Source organism: Triturus cristatus, chromosome 9 (assembly GCF_964204655.1).
Source record: "Triturus cristatus chromosome 9, aTriCri1.1, whole genome shotgun sequence".
Classification (NCBI taxonomy): Eukaryota; Metazoa; Chordata; class Amphibia; order Caudata; family Salamandridae; genus Triturus; species Triturus cristatus.
The window spans coordinates 1,022,688,375-1,022,711,277 of record NC_140592.1 but is presented as its reverse complement, the minus strand read 5'-3'; the positions used below and the strand labels follow the sequence as shown (position 1 = coordinate 1,022,711,277).

At 48.1% G+C, this 22,903-nt stretch overlaps 1 protein-coding gene across 4 annotated transcripts in view; it reads right to left on the bottom strand.

The window, feature by feature from the left end:
- The window catches only part of MLH3 (mutL homolog 3), a 280,665-nt gene that overhangs the window by 125,556 nt on the left and 132,206 nt on the right, over positions 1–22,903 (bottom strand). For all 4 annotated transcript variants that reach the window (XM_085626733.1, XM_085626735.1, XM_085626732.1 and 1 more), the window contains exons 3-4: positions 16,321–16,419; positions 14,401–14,486 (exon numbers count right to left, since the gene is read on the bottom strand). In XM_085626733.1, coding sequence (XP_085482859.1) covers positions 14,401–14,486; positions 16,321–16,419 — 185 coding nt within the window. The remainder of the gene's footprint in view (positions 1–14,400; positions 14,487–16,320; positions 16,420–22,903) is intronic.

Below are 22,903 nucleotides of genomic sequence, written 5' to 3'. Positions count from 1 at the left end.
TCTGCGCCAATGTTGCTCAGCTCTGGATGTGACGTGCAGAGCTGCATATAAGCGCTACCCATGAGTTCTGACAACAGTTGCTTTTTTGGCTGTCTGCGCTCTCAGGCACAGAGCCCATAGGCTAATTTGTATGACCAGAGTGCAGATCTCTAGACTTGGACCTTTTTAGATGGAAAAGAGTCCTGTTCATAGAATGGGGAGGTGGGAGGGCCGGCGAGGAATCTGCGGTTACATAAATTATCCACCAGAAAGAACATTACTTAAGGGTAAGTAACTTGTGCTTTTGATGGATACTTGTAAGAGCAGGTTCCTCACCTTGTGAATAGATACCAAAGCAGTACCATCCAAGGTAGGGGGTCTGTTACCTGGCTTAGGACAAAAAGTCCTGAATGAACGAGTGGGGAAAATTCCCCTATCGAGGACTTGAATGTTGATGCAGTAGTGCTTCATGAAGCTGTGTTCGAAGCCCAAGTGGCAGCCTGACAGATGTCCAGGATAGGCACTCTGCATGCAAACACAGTGATAGAACATTGTCCCTGGTGGAATGAGCTCATAAGCCTGCTTCTTAGCCAGTGCATAACAGATCTTCATTCAGAGAACAACCCATCAGGAATAGTCCATTTTTGCACTGCCTTACATTTCTTTGCTCCGGAAAAACCTACAAAGAGCTCCACCTGATGGTCCTTGGTACAATCAACATAGAAGCTCAATGCTTTTAGGATCCAAGAGATGGAGTCCCTCTTATTTCTTAGAGGGATGAGGTGAGGTGGTAGCCTGGCCACCATGAAAAGGAGTGCCAGCTCAGATAGAAAGGAAGCCTAGGTTCTCAAAGAAAAGTTACTTACCTTCGATAACGATATATCTGTAAGAAACATTAGTTAGCTATAGATTTCTTACCTTAGAATTACCCCCAGGCGTCAGACTGGATCCGGTAAGTTTTTTCATCAGCAGTACCTCTGCGTGTCGGAAGGTGGCGTCAGTCGGCTCTGCGTCCGTCGTTGGCGTTGTGTCGCCGGGATGACGTCGCGGCAGCTACTTAGAAGCCGCCCTCATGCGCTGACGTCAGTTCTGTACACGACTTTCTGCGCCAGAAACGCAGAGCCATGCAAGACACTGACCACAGCTGCACAAAACTAGGGACCTGAAAGGATAACCTTAACCCTAGAAATCAGTTCGCAGAACAGGGAGGATGGGGGGCGGTAAGGAATCTATAACTAACTAATGTCTCTTACAGATATATCATTACCGAAGGTAAGTAACTTGTTCATCTGAAAGAAACACATTAGTTATAGATTCCTTACCTTAGAATAGATACCCTAGCAATACATACCCCAGAGGTGGGTCTGCGAACCAAGTTCAGACCAGAAAGTCCTGGAGAACAGAACGGCCAAAGAAGCCGTCTCTCCGGACTTGACTGTCCAGGCAGTAGTGCTTGGTGAACGTGTGCAGCGATGCCCACTTAGCCGCCTGACAGATGTCGTTCAGAGGAACGCCTCGTACCAGAGCAGTAGTGGCTGCCTTCGCCCTGGTGGAATGGGCACGCAGCCCCACTGGAGGCTCCTTCTTAGCAAGAGAAAAGCATGTTTTGATACACAAGACGACCCATCGGGAGATAGTCCACTTGTGGACGGCCTGACCTTTCTTGGCACCCACGTATCCAACAAAGAGCTGGTCATCCACCCGGCACTGTTTGGTGCGATCCAGGTAAAAGGAAAGTGCCCGTATTGGGTCCAGACGGTGGAGCCTCTCTTCCTCTTTCGAAGGATGCCGAGGTGGAAAGAAGGTGTGCAAAGTGATGGTCTGCCCGATGTGAAAGGCAGTGACAACTTTGGGCAAGAAGGATGGACGAGTTCTGAGGACAACTTTGGCCGGATGCACAGCCAGAAAAGGAGGCTTAGAAGAAAGCGCCTGGAGCTCACTCACTCGTCTGGCAGAAGTGATGGCCACCAGGAATGCAGTTTTAAGAGTTAGAAGCCTCAAGGGACAGTTGTGAAGTGGCTCAAAGGGAGCACACATTAAATAGGTTAAAACCAGGTTCAAGTCCCACTGAGGCATAACGAAGGGAATAGGGGGAAAGAGATGAGTTATGCCTTTTAAGAAACGATTTACAACCGGGGACATGAAAAGCAAAGGCTGATCTGGAAGCCGAAGGAAGGCAGAGATGGCCGAGAGATATCCCTTGATGGTGCCCAGAGCAGAGCCCTGCTGGTACAAAAAAAGAAGAAACCAGAGAACCTCAGAAAGAGGGGCAGCGAGGGGATCCACAGCCTTTGCTGTGCACCATGCCACAAATGTGTTCCACCGGCAGGCGTATACCGTCTTAGTGGAGGGACGCCTGGCTGCCAGAATGACATCATAGACTTCAGGAGGCAGGTCGAAAGACGTCAGCTGCCACCGCTCAATCTCCATGCAAGGAGGTGGAGGCTGGATAGGTTCGGGTGGAGGACCGCCCCTGCGACAGAAGATCCTCCCGAAGAGGCAGACGGGTCAGAGGATCGATGGCCATGTTGAGCAGCTCGGGATACTAGACTCTTCGTGCCCAATCCGAAGCCACAAGAATGACTTGGGCCCGGTCGCCCCAGATCTTCTTCAGCACTCTGGGCAGAAGTGGTATAGGCGGAAAGGCGTACAACAGACCGCAACTCCACTCGCGATGAAAAGCGTCGCCTAGTGAGGGCCACCTTGGAAATTCCAACGCGCAGAATTGCTGACATTGCACGTTCTCTTCGGTGGCGAAAACAATCGAACCAAGGCTCTCCCCACTGTCAAAAGAGACCTTGCATTACCTCTGAGTGAAGACGCCATTCGTGATCCATCATTCACCTGCGGCTGAGTTAGTCGGCCCTGGCGTTCACTGAACCTGCCAGGTGTTGAACCACCAGGGATATGCCCTGATGTTCCAGCCATGCCCAGAGGCGGAGGGCCTCTTGACATAGGGTCCACAACCCCACCCCACCCCGCCCTGTTTGTTGCAGTACCACATGGTGGTGGTGTTGTCCGTGAACATCTGCACTACTCTTCCCCGGGCAGAGGGAAGGAATGCCTTGAGTGCAAGACGGATCACCCGGAGTTCTAGAAGGTTGATATGGAGCTTGGACCCCGCCGGAGACAAGAGGCCTCTGATCTCCGCCTCTCCCATGTGGCCGCCCCATACCAGAAGCGATACGTCCGTCACCACTGTATGTTCTGGTTGGGGAAGGGAGATGGACCTGCCGTTGACCCAATCCTGGTTCGTGAGCCACCACTGCAGTTGTCGAGCAGTGCCCTCCGTGATCTGAACGCAGTCGGACAGATTCCCCTGATGCTGCACCCACTGGAACTTCAGGTCCCACTGCAGAGCCCGCATATGCCATCTGGCATGATCGACCAGCAGGATGCAGGAGGCCATGAGGCTCAGCAGCCTCATGGTCATTCGGACCGAAACCCGGGATACAGGCTAAAAGATCGGAATTATAGCCCAAATATCGCGGAGTCGCTGTTCGGTAGGATAGACCCGAAACCGCGCAGTGTCCAGAACCGCTCCGATGAAGAGAAGCTTCTGAGAGGGATCCAGGTTTGACTTTGGCACATTGATTGAGAACCCCAGCAAATGCAGGAGGTCTGCCGTAGTCTGGAGGTGGGAGACGACTGTTTGGGGTGAGCCCGCCTTCAACAACCAGTTGTCGAGATAGGGGAAGACTGAAACCCCTGATCGGCGCAGATGAGCTGCGACCACCGGCATCACTTTCGTGAACACCCGAGGGGTGCTGGTAAGACCAAATGGTTGCATTGTAAACTGAAAATGCTCGTGGCCTACCGTGAACCACAGGTAACGCCGGTGGGCCGGCAGGACAGGGATGTGAAAATAAGTGTTCTGCAAGTCCAACGCTACCATTCAGTCTTGCGGGTTGAGGGCGGACTAGACCTGAGCAAGCGTTAACGTCTTGAACTTCTCCTTCCGGAGGAAGCGATTGACGTTCCTGAGATTCAAGATAGGACGCAGGCCCCTGTCGTTCTTGGGAACCAGAAAGTAGTGGGAATAACAACCACGACCTACTTCTGGGACAGGAGCACGCTTGATGGCTCCCTTGGCCAAGAGAGCCATAACTTCCTGCTGGAGAAGGGCCGGGTGATCCTCCGACATGAGGTGGTATTGCAGTGGCATGGCTGGAGGGATAGCATCGAAGGGGAGGGAGTAGCCCCTCCGGACTATCTGCAAAATCCACCTGTCTGACGTGATGGTGCGCCAGTGGGGGAGGTGATGACCATCCTGCTGCCCACTGGCGTTTGATGGGCCTGAAAAGCCATACTAGGAAGGTTTGTAGGCTGCTGCAGAAGGGGGGGGGGGGGGTCGTTGGTGACTGGCCCACCTGCTGGCCCATGGAACCACGACGGTTGTTGCCATGTCCCCGGCCACATGAAGATTGGGTAACTTGCTGCGGCCTGTGGCTCAGAGAGGGACGTATCGGGGCACCATTTCCGTAGCCACGAAAGGAGCAAAAAACAGACTGCACGGGGAGGCTGGAGAGGCCCAAGGACTTGGCCGTGGCTAGTGAGTCCTTGAAAAGCTCTAAAGCGTTGTCTGCTTCATCGCCGAAAAGACGACGGGCATCAAAGGGCATGTCCATGGATGTATTCTGGACATCCCCCGAAAAGCCAGTGGATCTCATGCAGGCGTAGCGTCTAAGAGCAACTGACGTAGAAATCGTTCTACCCAGAGAGTCGGCAGTATCCAGTCCACAACGGATGGCAAACTTGGCGGCATCCCTCCCGGCGGCAACAGCCTGGGACAGCAATGTCCGGACCTCCTCCATACATTGAGGCAGCACCTGCACAACCGAGTCCCACACAGAGTGGGAATAATGGCCCAAGAGACATGTGGTGTTTACTGTCCGCAGTCCCAACCTGGCGGAAGAGAAAATCTTCTTTCCGAGATGATACAGCTGCTTGGATTCCCTTTCCGGTGGGGCGGTAAGGAATGCGCTTTTGGAAGTAGAGGCTTGGACCATCAAGCTCTCAGGGATGGGGTGTTGGGAAAGGAAAGTGGGGTCGCCCAGGGCCAGGCGGTGGCGTTGGGCAATCACCCTATCCATGGGAGCCCCCGTGATGGGCCTGGACCAAGTGCCCAAAAGGACATCAGTAAGGGCCTCGTTGAACGGAAGCAGAGGCTCCGAAGAGCTCGCCGCTGGGTGAAGCACCTCTGTCAGGAGGTTAGTCCTGACTGCCACGGTAGGGAGTTCGAGGTTGAGAGCCTCGGCTGCCCTTCGCAACACCACTGCATATGGAGCTCTATCCTCCGCAGCCACGGTAGGAGGAGACAACATGCCAAGGTCAGGAGAGGTGTCCAGACCACTGGCATCTCCCAGTTCCTCTCTCCAGTCCTGCTCAGATTCTACCTGATCAGCTAAAGGGTCTCCTGACCCCTCCCAGTCCTCCTCCTCATCTCTGGGTGCCAATCAGGCTGAAAAGGGACCCCAGGAGTCAACAGGAGCACAAAAACCCCTCTCGGCGCCGGATCCGGCGTCAGGGCACGTCAGTCCGGGTCCACGTCGGGTTGGAGGCCTGGGTCGACGCCGACCATCTTTGAATGCTGTAATGGTGCCGGAGGAAGTGGCGCCAGTGGAGGTGTAATAAGGTCAACCGGCGCCGATCCGGATCCAGGCCTAGATCCAAGGGGGGCCTGTGGCACCGGGGCCGTCGGCGGAGAAGGTCTAGGCCCCCAACCGGTTCCGAGGGGCTAGAAGGCGCGTTGGCACATCCGGGCCGCCCAAAGATGGCATGCATCGCCTCGTAGGATGTACGAAGCTGGGTGGGAGTCGCTCCGGGTCCCGGAAAGGAAGGGAAACGCGGAGACAACTCTTCGGGCTCCGCATGCGGAGCGGCGGGAGGGGCACCACCCGCCTCCCTCATTGGATCGGCCGACCAACGAGGAGAAGTCGAAGAGCAATTATGCTTCTTCGACTTCTTCTTATGCTTAGACTTACCCGACCCAGAGTGCGAAGACTTCGATGACATGGACGAACAGTGGGCACTCCGCGACCGGTCCCTTGACCTCCCTTGCAACCGGGACCTTGAACGGCGCTGAGCCGGCTACCGGCACTCAAGCACCTTTTGGGACCGCTCCCGCAAAGCCTTCGGCGCAATCGACCGGCAGGCGGAGCATGACTTGGGGTCGTGGTCGCGCTCCAGGTAAAAGAGGCACACGCGGTGCGGATCCGTCACCGACATCAGTTGGTTACAGGAACCACATGCCTTGAAGCCAGGCATCCCTCGTGCACCAGGAGTCGAAGACTCAAAAAAGAAGTCGACAAAAGTTGAGAAAAAAAGTAAGTCAAAAAGTGACTGGAGGTACCACTCTTCCCGGATCTGCCCTGGCTGGCATGAAAAAAGAAAGAACTGATGTCAGCGTGAAAGGGCAGCATCTAAGTAGCTGCCACAATGTCATCCTGGAGACAAGACGCCAACGACGGACGCGGAGCCGTCCGACGCCACCTTCCAACACGAAGAGGTACTGCTGACGAAAAAATAAACCGGATCCAGTCTGACGCCTGGGGGTAATTCTAAGGTAAGGAATCCATAACTAACGTGTTTCTTTCGGATAGCATTTCATCAGGGAAGAAGGTTGTGTAAGGTGGATTAACACAGACAGCTTGAAGTTCGCTCCCAAGCCTAGCCAATGTTATGGCAATGAGAAAGTCTGTCTTTAATGTCAGACTATGCAGTGGTTCAAACTGGGGTGCACATCAAGAATGAGCAGACTATTTTCAAATCCCACAGGAGCATCACCCAGGGGTTTGTTGGTAACAAATGTTGCAAATCTTTCAAAAACCTCATCACAACTGATGATTTAAATAACGACTGTTGATCTGGCAACCGCAAGAAGGCCGAAAGAGCTGAAAAGTAGCCCTTAATAGTGCCCAAAGCAAATCATTGCTGGGCTAGTAACAAAACAAACAGCAAAACTTCTGACAACTTTGCCTGTAAAGGATCAATTGTCTGAAGCCATACCAATCCACATATTTGTCCCAACAACTGGAATACACAGATTTAGTGGAAGGGTGCCTCGCCATCAGGATAATGTCAATGACATCTGGGTGCAGGTGGAAGAAGGTCAGCTGTTGTCGCTCAGTCTCCAAGCATAGAGATCAAAAGGTTCAGGCCTGGCTGCAGAACCCTGCCCTGGTGCTGCGACAAAATATGTTCCCAAAGTGGCAGCTTTATCGGATGACAGATACTCAAGCCCAGGAGTTCAAGGTACAAAACTCTCACTCCTGGCCCAATCCGGTGCCACTAGGACAAATTGGGCCCAGTCATTCCTGATCTTCTGCAGACCTTGTGGCAGAAGAGGCAGTGACAGTAAGGCATACTCGAGTTCAGAACTCCGCTCTACAAGGAATGCATCTCAGAGCAAGGGCTGCTTTGGAAACTCCAGGGTGAAGAAGTGCTGACATTGCATGTTCAAGGCAATGGCAAAAGCATCAAGCCAGGGTTCTCTCCATTGGTGGGAGGTGGCCTCTCCCACCTCTGGGTGTAACTGCCATTCGTAATTCTCAGCGCCAAGACACCTCATGGCATACGTGGGCTTTACAAAAAAAATTACATTAACATCCACTAGGCACCTGTAGCGGAGTTTGTCCGCCCTCGCGTTTAAAGATACCACCAGGTAGTTCACCAGGAGGGCAAGTCCTTGTTGGGTCAGCCATTTCTAGATGCACAAGGCCTCCTGGCACAAGGTCCAAGAACCCACTCTGCTCTGCTTGTTGTAGTACTACATGGCACATGGCAGCGGTGTTGTTCGTGAGCTACTCCACCAGCAGTCCTTTGATGATAGGAAAGAACGCTTTCAACACCAAGCCAATCGTTTTCAACTCCAACAAGATGATGTGGAGTCAGCTCTGCACCGGAGAACAAAGGCCTCTGATCTACACCTCTCCCAGTTGGCCTCCCCAACCCGGTAGTGAGGCATCAGGGACCACAGTTAGCTGTGGGTGGGATAGGGAGAGGGGCCTGCCAGTGACCCAATCACAGATCGGTAGCCACCAATGCAGATCTTTTGCAGCCTCCTCCAAAATCTGAAAACAATCCGGCAGATGTTTCTGATGTTGTGACCACTGGAATTTTAGGTCCCACAGCAGAGCCCTCATGTGCCATCGGGAAAGTGACACAAGCAGGATTCAGGAAGCCAGCAATCCCAGGAGCCTCAGAGTCATCTGCACTGAGACACAAGACGGAGGCTGAAACATCGGGATCATAGTTCGAATGTTCGGGACACCCTGAAAGGCACAAAACCATACTGTATCCAGAATGGCCTTGATGAAAGGGAGCATCTGCAAAGGAGTTTGGTATGACTTTGGTTCCTTGATAGTGAAACCTAATGCCGTTAGGAGATTTGCTGTCTGGAGGTGGTTGATGACTGTCGGGGGCGAGTTTGCCTTCAACAGCCAGTCATCGAGGTATGGCAAGACTACTACCCCAGACCTCAGTAGATGTGCTGCGACCACTGCCATCACTTTCATTAATACAGGAGGGGCACTGCGAACTGAAAATGCCCTGAGTCCACAGAGACCACAGCTAGCGTTTCTGGGCCTGCAAGACGTGGATGTGAAAATATGTGCCCTGCAGGTCCAACAGCACCATTCAGTCTCCAGTGTCCAAGGCAGACAGGACATGGCCTAGTGTCAGCATTTTGAATGTGTCCTTTCAGAGGAAGGTGCAGAGTGGGTGTCGATCTAAACTTCGGCAAAGTCCTCTATCTTTCTTCACCACCATGAAGTAGAGGGAGTAAAACCCAGTTCCTATTTCTAAGGCCAGAACCCTCTGGCCTTATAAGTAAGGAAAGAAGGAAAGGACTTGCATTTTTTGCCATCAAACGGACAAATGGTCCTCCGTCAGCTGCCCTCAAGGCTGTGGAAGATGCTGTAGGGCAGAAATAAAAGGGTAGGTGTAGCCAAAGGACAATTTGAAGAACCCACTTGTCCATCGATGCGGCCTGCCTCCCCTGGAGATAATATAGGTCCCTGCCTCCGACATGGTGGCAGAGTGCTGGCAAGGACACACTATAGTGGTTGTGCGTTGCAGCCACTAGAGGTGCGGAGAACTGAGCTGCACATTGTCCCTGCTGACCTCGATGTCTCTGGAAACCACAGCCTTGACCACAAAAGGGCTGAACAGCCTTTTAAGCTGGAGGAAGAGTCGGCGTTGACAAACAGGAAAAACTTCGATCGTAGCCACAAAGAGGTTGAAATTGCTGGTGGAACTGTCTCATAGCAGCCGACAGGTCCAAGAAACGCACTGTGGATCTGTGCTCTTTAAAGCACTCCAAGCCTGAATCAACTTTATCCCCAAAATGTGGGATTCGTCAAAGGGCATATCAATTAAAGATACCTGGACATCCCCGGAGAAACCAGAGGATCTCATCCAGGCATGGCAATTGATAGTCACACTGGTGCCTATGGCACATCCCCAGCAATCGGGCATGTCCAGGCCTCAGAGCATTACCAATTTTGCAGCATGCTGAATACTCTATGTGAGAGATGCCCGAAGCTTGTCAGGCAAAGTTAGTAATACCTGAGTCACCACATCCCAAAAGGGCATGGAAATAACGGCAAAGGAGACACTTGGCATTGACATATTTAAGAAAAAGGATTGTGGAGGAGAATATTCTTTTGCCAAAGGTCTCTATTCATTTGGCCTAACGATCAGAGAAATGGTAGGGAAAGCCTTTGTATTGACCCTGCTAGCACACCAGGCTCCCTAGAGTGGGATGTGTTAGGAAACCATGGTCACCAAGAGCAGTGCGATGGCAACTGGAAATCTATCTATTGACAGGCAGTCCTGAAAAGGGTTTGCAAGAAGTGCCCAAAAGTGTGTTAATACGTGCCTTGTTAAAGGCTAACAGTGGAGCCTGGCCAAGTTGCAAAACTTCAGTTAGTACATACGTTTTAACTTCCATGGATGGCAGCTGTAAGTCTAGTACTTTAGCTGCTGTTCACATTGTGACAGCAAAAAAAGTGCTTTCTTCCTCGGCAGGTCTTGGGGGTGAAGGGGCGGGGGATGGGAACAAACATCCAGTATCAGGCGAAGTGTCAACCCTACCACTATCCTGTAACTCCTGGTACCAGCTGTCATCATCATACTGGGGAACATAATCGTCCACCTACTCAGAATCCTTGTCAAATAGGTTGTGTAAAGTCAGCACCCTACCACAAGGTAAGGACAAGGTATCAGAGTCAAAAGGATTAGCAAAAGATTCTACAATGGTCGGTGCCTGGTGTGACTTCGGTCAAGGTCATGGCAGATTCAGTTTTGAGACTAATAGCACTATAGGCTGTACATCCTCCTGTCATTTTAGTGAGTGACATTTCTATTGAATACTGAATAATGTGTGATGAAAACTCTGGCCAAAAGACCAAGGAGAAGCTCTGAATCTGTGCATAAAGGCACAGAAAGAAAGGAACTGATGTCAACGTGCCCAAGTGACGCTTATATGCAGCTCTGCACGTCTGCATGTTTGCGGATACAGTCTAACACCTGGGGAAGTAATCATACGATGAGGAATCTGCTGTTAGATATATCGATCAGAAATAACAAAAAAATAAGGATTCTGCTGCATTCTCTTGGAATATAAGGTTTTTTTATGGTAGGAGATGAATCAAATACAGAAGCTCTTTCATTTTTGCTTAGCAGGACGCAGTCAAATTATGTCTATCTGACAAAACTCTGGTTGAGATGGAGAATTCTGCCCATGATCAGGACAACAGACTGATTTCTAGAGATGCAACAAATAATTGTAACAAATTCAGGTCCCTCTTTTGCATTGTCCAATTTGGGATCTGGAACTGCACAAAAATCATTGCAATCCACGACAGTTTAGGAAACGTTTTGAAGATCTGTTATGAAATTACAAGTATGGATCTATGACTCAGATGCTGCTTTCCTCTAGCATTGCCATCAGTATGAGTGTCAGACCACCAAACTGTCAATAGAACAAGGAAAGTATAAAGTTAAGTAGCCTAAATGACATTCCAATTAGATAAGCCCCTATGAGTAACATTATTCTTTACTGTCATCCGTGCAACTGTGGATAAGTGGCCAAACAGAGTTTTGAAATTGCAGACACAATCCAGACCAGGAATCTAGGCTTATTATTCCTTACTAAATCTTGCCTGACTCCTCTCAGTCGGTACTAGATTTCCCTACCAGGCAGCGACAACCTGGACAAGACCACAGCAATAAGCGCTGTAGGCTGCGCTGAAAAGGGGAAGCTGCATACTGTAAATAAAGGGATAGGTGGTCTGAACCATCCACATGAGATCCTGCATTGTGGACATATCAGCCCAGCTGCCTAGTGACTAAGATGCTGTGCAAGAGACTTGGGCCCTAACCCTCCAGATGGAACTACACCTCCCTTAAAGGAGGAGGCCAACTCACTATGGAAAATTGGTTCTCGAGGAAAGCCCTGCAAGAGGGCTGTTCAAGCAAAAGAGATTATAGCTGTGCCAGAAAGAGAAAAAAACAAAAGAGAGGTTTCTATACTGAATGAAGCACTCCCCGATGGTAAGATGATTATATAGGAATACCACAAGACTCGTTATACCCTGAAAATCAGTGTAGTAGCGCACTGATGGTGAATATGGGGTTGCTTTCCAGCAGTATGAATTTAGATGGAGCCAAAAACTGTGAGTCCACTGCTAGATAGTCTGAAGGCAATAATAAGACTTTTGAATGCCTATTAATTGCTGGACTAAAGGAAACTAGAAAGAATGTTAGCTGACCATAAAATCCCTTACCAGAAATGTGCATCCAATCCCTCTAGAAAAGATGAAGAGTATCACATTTGAACCAGCAAGAAAAATATACCTCTGGACAGGCTATGTATATAGCTTAATATTTGTTTAACCAAAAAAATGGGGCTTCTGTGGAGTAAATTAACTCTTGCGGAATATGTTCCTCTAAACATCCAGGTCCAGGCTTGACCCCTATTGTAAACAAATCTTCTGGGCTCTAAGCCTTGATGAGGAGGGTTCATCAATGTGAAGGCTCTGCAGTTGCTGGCACTTAGTCAAAGTACCTACTCCCTAGGTTAGGAAGCCTTCTAGATGCCTTGGTTGGGGGATTTGATGATCCATTTTGCTGGAGAGCTCTTTAAATGTCAAATCTTCCACTGCATAAAGATTCCTCAGGGAATCAATGCCCTTCTAAATGCCCCATACAAGTAGATCTCAAGGCTCTCTGTACATTGCCATATGTGGACATAAAGGCTCTCTGCAATAAGGCCGCTCCAGAGGCGGAGGATCTCTGCACATGAAGGATGATGCCTGGATTTCTGTACTTTCAAGGACCTGGGAAAGTCGAGCACATCTGGTGACATCAAACAGAGGAAGAAGTGATGCAGTGATGCAGCTGCCAAAAACTCCTATTAATCCATTGGAATATCAGGCAAGAGTCTGGCAAGAGCCGAGGTAGGGGCATCTCTGCCCTAGCTATTTTGCCGAGTTGGCCCCATTCTAGCTTTGGTGCGGGCCCAGATAAATATATATTTTCATTACGGATTTCAAGCTACAAAAAGACAAGACAATTCTTCACCAGAAGACAAAGATACACTGATCTGTCGTCCCTCAACAGAGACCTATGACTCTAAAGTGTGTCTCTATGGAAAAACAACAAAGTATGGGAGGAATTTTAAAGATCAGAGGGAACCTACTGTACTCCTTTGTGGATGTTTTACTCGCAGTCTGGGTTCATTCCACAAACTGCACAGATAATTATAAGGGCCACTTAGGCTATTGCACATGTTACATGATGCGATCTCGTGTCCGTAACAGCTTTTATTTTGTAATTGTTGGGATAATGTAAGTGAAACTAATCTTTTGCACTGTATGTTTCTTTGTTTGCTTTTTCAGTTGTTTTATGAAAACAAATAAAATAAAGTTAAAAAAAAATATAAAGATCCGAGGGAACAATGTTGAGGAAAACAATCCACAAAAAGCATGAACCTCACCAAAAGAGCGATTTAAAATAAAAACGAAATATTAGACATCGATTGAAGGATTAAAAAAAAAAAAGATCAATAAAGGTATTTTAATGAAAAAACTGATGAGGTGCCAGAGTCCCAGTGTTCAAGATGTTGGCTCTTTAAAGTGGAAAAATGAACAAACTTACACTGCGCTAATGCGAGGATCACCCAATTTTCAATATTTTTTTCTTACAAAAAAGTAAAGAACTGCGTGGGCTTTGCAGTCTACTTTCTTGTTACAGCTTGGTTTTTAATTCAAACTGGTTATATACTAAAACAACACAAAAGATTTGTTATTTTAGATATGCATATGTTTTTAAAATCAAATTGCATATTTATTTGGGATGGGGCAGTGGTCTTAAAAAAAGTGTTCCATATCCTAGACCAAGGTGGACAGATTCTATATTTACGAGTTTAATGGAGACTCCCGTGATATAGAGCTGTAGTACAGGAAATAACTAGATGATTGGCAAAGCCACGGAGTTAGAGGAACCACCAACTCTCATGCATCTAAATTTTAGGCTCAGCAGCTTTTAATGTATATGGGGAGCTGGTATCCAGTATCACCCTCCAGGAGGACTTCCTTTTCATAGCAATGAAGTAACTGGGACATAGGAAAAGGAGAGATGTGATCCACAAATCACACACTTCTCAAGCGGATGAAATAAAAATAAATAAAAAAATACAACAACAACAACAATCTAGCCACATCACATATTACAAGAACAATTCACAGTAAATGTCATGCCAAATAGAATACTATAAAAATATACCTATGACACATTTCAAATCAAATCACTTGACTTAAAAATAATCTAAGGAAAAGATCAGTTACCACAAACTACGTGCATATCAACGGAAGAGCTTAAAACATAAAAGGCCCTGTGCATATAGTTCAAAGAAGAGATCAACTAACATCACACTGTAAAAGATGATCAAGAGGAGAGGGTGCATCGGCTAAACACACATTCCTTGGAGAGATCAAGGGAACACACCAGGCCACATGCTATATGTATTGGTTACAACGTCACACAACCTAGCTCCTAAATATGAACCAAGGAAACTTACACTACACCACATCAGCCATCCTACCTCAACTGTAAACCAAAGAAATACATTTAACCATAATCACACTACAGCAACATAAAACAGTAACAAATTAAGCAACATTTTAAGATGGAGGACGTTAGAAACCACCCACAGATTGCAAATTCCAACAACATACAAATGCAATACAGCATGGGATTTGCCATGCTTGAATAGTTAGCCAGGGGAATAAACCTTCTACATTAATCCACTCCCTTGGAAAGCAGACGTTGTGATAACATGCTAAGTTAAGTGTACAACTTTTATGAGACCCAGTATCAGACACAGTAAAGTCAATTACTTATTTTATTCATACATACCTGAGGACAACGAGCAAAGACTGGATTTTCCCATTCTGAGAACAATAATTCGAGAGACTCCCCATCACCTGTGGCATCTGGGGCATCTATGAGAAAAAAGAGTGACAATAGATGTGAGAGAACACTCAAGATTGACAGGGAAAGTACATATGGAGCAGGGCTAAGATGCCAAGATTGATTAAAGACAAACAACATTTATTTCCCAAAACCTGGCCTGTGGTGAAAAGTGAGGCATGCGGTAGGGCTCGAGCATGTGGCTGTATGCGGCAGCATTTTCTGCATGTAGTACATATGTTTACAACAAAGTTTTCCTACTTCTGTTTCCCCCAGATACTACAAAACCTTTGTGCTGCATTCCACTTGCAATAAAGTATTTTCACTCCAGCATTCTACGCTCCACAACTTGATGTTTCAACTTCCTAGCAAGCAAACGACGTTGGATCGAGTGCATCAAACACTGTGGCAAATTCTGTGGACAACCATACAGTTATTTTATCTCCAAATGTCTTAAAAAGGCCTCCACACACCATTATCTTCCCTGCTGCGTAATCTTGTAAATCCTGATTAGCGTATATAGAAAAGACCTGGCAAGGCCAAAGACCAGTGGTCGTCTGGCCCCCGTAGACAAAAAAAGACAATGTACTGGGCCTTTACTTCAACTACATGGGAAGTGATCTTCGACATGTTCCAACATGTTTCCCATAGTTCCTTACTCTTTGGGAAATGCAAGGAGGGTCTGCAACCAAAACATATCACACTCATCTGGCATTTCAAGATTGATTCTCTGCACAGTGCAAAATATATCTATTGAAGAGAGAGATTAGTAAGGTGGAGAAGGGCCAGCAGAGACCCTGGCTGGGCGGGGATGGCGTTAGAAATAGTATGTGCTAGAAGAACATATAAAAAAGTTATCTGATATTAAACCATAAATATTGCTATTTTGCCAAATACTTTCACTATTAAATTTTTAGCAATGTTCCTCAGGCAATCTATCTCCCTTTCTCGTCATCTACTTTCAGAATCGCCTCGGTACTGTGAACAGACTAGTCAGTTTGTACTGTGTGTACCATAACGCATAACCTAAAACAGCAAGAAGGAAAAAAAGAGACATGGTATATGCCTGCTATGCCTACATAGGGGGTGGACGAACAGAAGTAACAAATGGCATTACTACAGAGATTCATGGAAATAGAATTGTAAAGGAGGAACAGTTTTAGGAGGCATCAGAGTGAGATGAATGTGAAACAGAACAAATGTAAGGGAAACGTCGGCCACATTAAAAAAACGAAACTGAGAGAAAACAGCCATTGCGAGTGAATTAACTTACTGTAGATGGAAGGGAATCCGTAGAAAGATGAAGGATGCATGGACAGGAAACCTGACAGCGCAGAAACGCTATCCTCTTGCTCCTTGACTATTGGGGTTCCGAGCCTGGTTGCCAGACACGGCAATGGCGATCTTGACAAAGTATGGACATGCAGACACTTGCTAGCTAACAATTTTACCTGCTCAGCAACTGGAGGCCCTTCTATACTAAGTGGCTATAATGCTAAATTAATGAAACTGAAACACGTCTGGCAATGTATGGGACGGATAGATTTCAAAAGGGAAGGGAAGGCAAAACCTGCTTCGCCTCACTGGTGTCAAGCATTAAATAAAAACAAACAAGGTCTATTTACGTGCGGCAACACCACCCTCTTGTAACTTGGCAAATAAAAAAAATACACTGACAGAGGTGTCAAGGATGAAAATGTCAAATATTGGTTCCTTGTAGAATTCACCTTAAGACACTCTGGCACCTGTAGACCCCCTCCAACTAAAAGACAACAAAAGCTATATTTTTGTTAACACTCCCTATAAAACACAATTTTGTCCCATTTTGTATCTCATTTACTACTCATATTCATCACAATGTCCTACCTGCCGGCTGCCGAGCTGCACTATTCCTCTCCTCCCGGGGTCTAGGCAGAAAGGGGAGAAGCAGCTCGCTCCTAAAGGGGTGACACCAGTGCTGAAACCCTAGGTACAAGGAACAACAGAAAAGCATGGATAAGGTCACATGAGGAGTACGGGGCTGCATACGCATTAATGACTTGGATGACATACACAAAAGTAGGGCCTTATTTTGGCAGAGTGAGACAATCGCCAAGAAGAAGCAGATGTCTTGTGCACTATATTTAGGCAATTGACATATATACGCTGTTCATAGGACAGAAGGGTCGTTCTGCTCCTTTTTGGCAAATGTCCTGCATGGTTGTATGACATAAGGCATGCATTTGCAATGCATTCCTACACGAATCGCCTTTACACCGCAAACCTTTATCACGCATGCCTTTACAGCGCAAGGTAAGTATATATATGCTAATTGAAACTGATACGAAGTAAAACTAACACGAAGGTGAGTTTTCAATCCTTTATTCCTCACTCCTCTCTCCATCAATACTCTCTGTCACCAACATTCTAATGTCCCCTTCAGGGACTTGGAACGAACCATATACTGTGGGGGTGGTTCGGAATGTACCAACTATCGGTCTGCTGGTCATTAACATAGCGTTACATGGCATACCTTAGAAACACATCGTAACACGTCTTCCCCCTTAATGTAAATGAACAAAGTTAAACAATACATAACTGGCTACATTTTCTATGTATACTTAATAAAGTCTTTGTGCCACCCTGGAGCCCTGCATGTTCTTCGTGTGACAGGTAACCCCTCGATGTCAAGGTTATGTGGCACCTCTGCTTGGTCATTAGGTTGGTTGTGTGTGCTTTGCGGTTTCACCAACCTGTCCATGATCCACATTTGGTCATTATCTAATATGGCTGTGTTGTTACTTACACCCTTGATGTGCATTGGTCCTGAAAACTTGGATTCACCCTCGCACCTCCTCGGCATCCTAACACATACCCAGTCCCCCACTTTCCACTGTGGAGCTTTGGTCCCATGTTTGGTGTCATATTGAGTTTTGTATCTACTTTGATGTGCATCGATTTTGTCCCTGAAAGCGTGCTTGTCCCTTGTGACATGGGACCCCCCTCCTAACCAATACGGGAAGAATTTGGTACCTGGTTTCCTCCCTCTCAGAGCTGAAAAAGGAGAAACTCCCGTGACCGAATTAGGAGTGGTGTGATAAGCCCACAACATTTCCTGTAACGCTTGTTCAGTGGGTATTCTGTTTACCACCGCCAATTGTATGCACCCTTTAACCATGCGGTTCATTCTTTCCACCAAACCATTTGCCCTGGGACAGTACAGTGCTGTTCTCAAGTGTGTTATGTTAAGTTTACTCAAGAACTCTGTCATAGCATGGGACGTGAATTGGACTCCATTATCCGTCACCATTGAGGACGGTATGCCCTCCTGTGCAAACGTGTCCTTTAGAAATTGAATTACAGGTATGGTCGTTATCTGATGGACCATTTTGACCACCGTCCAGTGGGAGTGGAAATCAACTAGAACTAGTGCAAACTGTTTCCCCACCCCCTTCAAGTTGAGGGGACCAATGATGTCTAATGCAACCTTCTCCCACGGTTTATCCGGTACAGCTACCGGGGACAATGGTGACTTCCTGGTCATTCTAGACTTGTCACTGTTGGAACACGTGAGACAATTTTTAACTTTGGCCTCCACTAACGAGTCCATCTTGGGGAACCAATATCTTTCTCGTAACCTTGCCTTCGTCAAGCTTCTACCCAAGTGGCCCTCATGTACAAGGTCAATTATTTTGCCCCTCATGGCCTCTGGTGGAACTATTTTGTCGTTTCTGAATAGGATTCCTTGATCCATATTCAGCTCCAAACGTATCTCCCAGAATGGTTTTAATTCTGCTTCAACCTGATCAGAAGAATCAGGCCAACCCTTTACTGTGTGGTCAATGATCTGCGTCATGTTGGTGTCTGCGTTCATGCACTCTAGCCATTCCCGTGTGGTGATGGTGTCTTAACTGAGTTGGAAGACTGGGTACTCAGGAGTTTCAAACTGTTCCTCTTTGTCATTGGGGCTTCTGGATAAGAAATCAGCTGCCGAATTTTGACTACCCGGGACATATCTGATTGTGAAACAGAAGCCCTCCAAGCCCAGCAACCATCTAGCTATGCGGGGAGTATTACATGAGCTATTCTTCGGGTTAAACATGAAAATTAGAGGTTTATGATCAGTGCGTACAACAAATTGAATGCCCCACAGAAAAAACTTGAAATGTTTCACTCCCCAAAACAAGCCAATGCTTCCCTTTCCACCACCGAATAGTTCTTTTCAGCTTTGGTAAGTGACCTTGAAGCAAACGCGACAATTCTCTCTTTACCCTCAATAATTTGTGAGAGCGTTGCTCCTAAACCTTTCCCACTAGCATCCGTAGTAAGAAAGGTTCTGCGGTTGTGTTCAAAGTTACACAAAAATGGAGCAGATAGTATGCCTTCCTTCACTCTCTGAAATGATGTTTCATGTTCCTCTGCCCACTTTGCGGATCTGACTGCCAACCTGAGGTCCCTCAGGTTGGCAGTCAGATCCGCAAAGTGGTCTACATATTTTGCCATATATTCGGCCAACCCTAAGAATGATTTCAGTTCATCTTTGTTCGTAGGTGCAGGCGCGTCTCTTACCGCTTCCACTAGGCAATGTTTAGGTTTGAAACCATCCTTTGAAATACAATGTCCTAAGTATTCCACCGATTCCACTCCGAACTGACATTTCTCTCTCTTCAGTGTAAGTCCTGCGCCTCTGAACCTGGACAGGACTTGTCTTAAAACACTGTCATGTTCTTCCACATTGGCACCTTACACTAGGACATCGTCCTAGAAACAAAGCGTTTTCGGCACCCCTTTTAAAATATGTTGCATAATCCTTTGAAAGACCCCTGCCGCAGAGGCCAATCCAAACGGCATGCGACAGAACATGAAGGTGCCCATGGGCGTGGTAAAGGCAGTGAGCTCCCTAGAGTCTGGATGTAACTCCACTTGATGATATGCCATGGAGAGATCCAGAACGCTGAAGGATCTAGCCTCGCCCATGGTGCTCAACATCTCGTGGATGCGGGGTAAGGGATGCCTCTCCACTAATATGTTGTTATTCAGATCTCATAGATCTATGCACATTCGAATGTCCTGACTGTAACCTTTCTTGGCAATGACAATCGGGGCGACCCATTCAGAACAAGCCACTGGTTGAATGATGTTAAGTCTCTCCAACCTGTCTAGCTCCTTTCTTAGAGGATCCCACATAAGATGTGGAATAGGTCTTGTCTTGTGAACCACCGGTGCAGCATCGTGTTTTAACTGAATCTTGTGCTGGAAGTCCTTAAGCAATCCTAATGTCTCTGAAAACACTTCTGGGAACTCACTTGCAATGTTTCCGCTCTGACCTGAAGGATTTATTATCAACACTTGTTCCGGATTATTCGGGTCTAATTTGATTCCTAGCTCTCTTTGGTGTTGCCATCCCAGTAAGTTTGACCCATTTTTCTACTTTTCTCTGATATGCTAATGGAAACGATAAAAAGATGACTGTAAAGTCTGTTTTTAGCTGCAAGTGCTCATATTTAGTGTGAGCAACCACATATAAGTTAGTTTGAATATTATCTCTTCCCAGGCTACATACAGATATACACTAAAAACTATTTTGCACATGTTTGAAATACCTTTTTGTATTTATCAATTTTAGAGAGAACCCTCTTTCTTTTCGTCGTATAGACGATAAAGACACCTCCAAAATATACTTTGGTCCTGAAGAAGGAGACGTGAAAATTCCACATAGTCTCCGAAACGTACGTAGACCAAGAGCACCAACCACATATCTGGGAGACCCATAGAAGGAACCTAATGCCAACGTCCTGATTACATAATCATAGGACTTTGTAAGAACTATTCATAATCCAACCCCTGTGGTTGACATGGAGTAGGATCTCATACCAGATTTGGTTTATGTTTTTATCAAAAAAGTTAAATTTCTTTTGTCATTTTTTCCTTAATTGTGGGTAGAATGTCTGATGGTATGTAAGAGTGACTTATAGGTGAGAATGTGATTGCAAGATTCTTTTGGAAACGATTAGTTTGGGGGTTCCTTGTATGAGTTTTTCAAACTGTTTTGTCTTTCAAAAAGAAACATCTATGTAATAATATCTGAATTGTATATAAACTGTACACTAAAAAGAACATATATGAATGTTTTATTATCTATTATATAAAAAAAGAAAATAATAAAAAGAATGAAAATGTTGGGGGGAGGAGCCTAGCGCGCAACCAAGATGGCCGCGTAGGTGCGAGGCTCCCGAGGACCTCCGCGACCTCCTACATATATCCTGACAATATCCTGTCCTAGATGAGGGGACTGTGTTGGTGAGCCCGAGCTGAGGTGGCACCCGCTTTCCGCTTCCAAATTGGACCTCGGACTCTGACGGTAGCACCGATTGAGATTTCCGGCCTTCTCCACGCCGGACCCCGGATTGGAGTTGTGGGGGGATCCGGAGGCAAAGTCAACAACAGCGGCGGGCTGGGCGCGGCGGCTCGCGTACCCCGCACTTTCACTTTCGCTTTTGCACCCTCCTTGCTGTTTCGGCGAGGTTGGGTTGCGGGGCACTGTGAGGTAGTGTGGCCCCGTCGGGGTGCCCTGCTGACCCGCCGGCTGTGACTTGCCCCGTGGCCCTGTGGTGACCCCCCCCCGGATCCCGTGAACCGGCTTGCCCGCCCTTTACGACGTGCCTGGCACGGCCGTGGGACTGGAACCATGTCCACAAAGCAAGATGGAGATCGGGCAAAGGTGAAATCGACCCGACGTGGCGCAGTCCCCCAGTCTAACAGTATGGACCGCTACACCCTCCAGAAGGGATCTCCCGAGGTGCCGCGTAGGTCCCCTGAGGGCCCGACTGATGCTCCTGCTCTGCCCGCGGACCTGACCCTGCGAGACGTGATGGGCGCCATCGCTGAGATGAAGGCCTCGGTGGACCAGCGCTTTGATACACTGGCGCAGAAAATCGACTCGGTCCTTGTGGATGTTGGCCTGGTAAGGGCCGATTTATCCAAGACTAATGACCGGGTTGATTCGTTGGCCCACACCACATCGGGCCTCACGACGGATGTGGCAGCCCTCCAAAAGGAGGTGCGCCGGCTTGGCCAGGCGAGCGCGCTGATGGATCGTCGCCTGGAGGATTCGGAGGGTCGGGCCCGGAGGAACAATGTCCGTATTCTCGGGGTGCCTGAGGGACGGGAGGAGGCGGCGGCGGATCTATTCGTGGAGGACTTGATTCTCACCCACCTCCAGCCCCGGGGACTGAGTAAATTCTTCGCGGTGGAGCGGGCCCACAGGGTTCCCGGGGGAAGGCCTAAGCCCGGAGCCCCCCCGAGGCCTCTCATCGCCCGGATTTTCAACTTCCGAGACAGAGACGCTATCCTGCAATCCTCCAGACTACAGGGGCCGGTCAGACTCGACAATATGGATATAAATTTTTATCCTGACTTCACCCCAAAAGCAGAGACTAAGCTTTCTCGGAGTCAAACGTCGTCTACGGGACCTAAATCTCAAGTACGCTATGCTTTTCCCGGCTAAGCTGCGGGTGGAGTTGGATGGCCGTACGCACTTCTTTGATCGTCCCGAAGCAGCCGGGGACTGGTTAGATACTTTGCCTGGGGATCGGGATCGGGGGGGTGGGGGGGGAGCGGTGGGGGGAGAGGGCCCGCCGGATCAGGACTGAGGGACTAATATTATGCCTCGCTCTGGACAAAATTGATGTCACTTTTGACTGTTCACCTGTTCGAGTAAGTCTCCTCCTGTGGAGGTCGTGTGGGGTCTCTTGGGGGTTCTCCCTCCTCCTCTGGGGGTTTAGTTAGTTTCACCATCTATGGGGCGACAGGCACACTGCACTTTGGGGGGGCTGTTTGGGCTCATGCAGGGGTGCAGGGAGGGGGGAGTTCTGTTGGGGGGGGGGGAGTTGGGGTGGGGTGTTGTTGTTCGTTTTTACCACAAGGCAAACCCTTTTCTGTATTGTTTTTAAGGTGCTCTCCGGGGGACGATTGATGGCTCCTGTGTGTTATGGGGGGTAGGGAGTTGACTTTGTTGTCTTGGAACGTTAATGGACTGGGGGATAGGATCAAGCGAGGTGTGGTCCTGCAGTATTTGAAACGAATCTCACCCGATGTAGTCTTCCTGCAGGAGACACACCTTATTGGAAACTCTTTCTGTGCCATGAATCGGCGTGGCTATCGTTTGGTGGCCCATTCGGGCTTCACGTCGGGCTCACGGGGTGTGGGCATTATGGTGAAGAACTCGCTCCCGTTGGAAATTGATGAGGTGCGCCATGATGATAGGGGGCGCTATGCTGTTTTAACGGGGAGAATGGAAGGCAAAGTGGTGGTTTTTGTATCGGTATATGTCCCACCGGGGTTGCAGGCGACCACTTTTGCAGACCTGGGGCGCCTCCTCCTGGGCCTTCCGGGGGGACTCCTAGTGGTTGGGGGGGGACTTCAATGCGGTGGTTTCTGGGACTCTGGATCGTCACCCCCCTAGGGACCT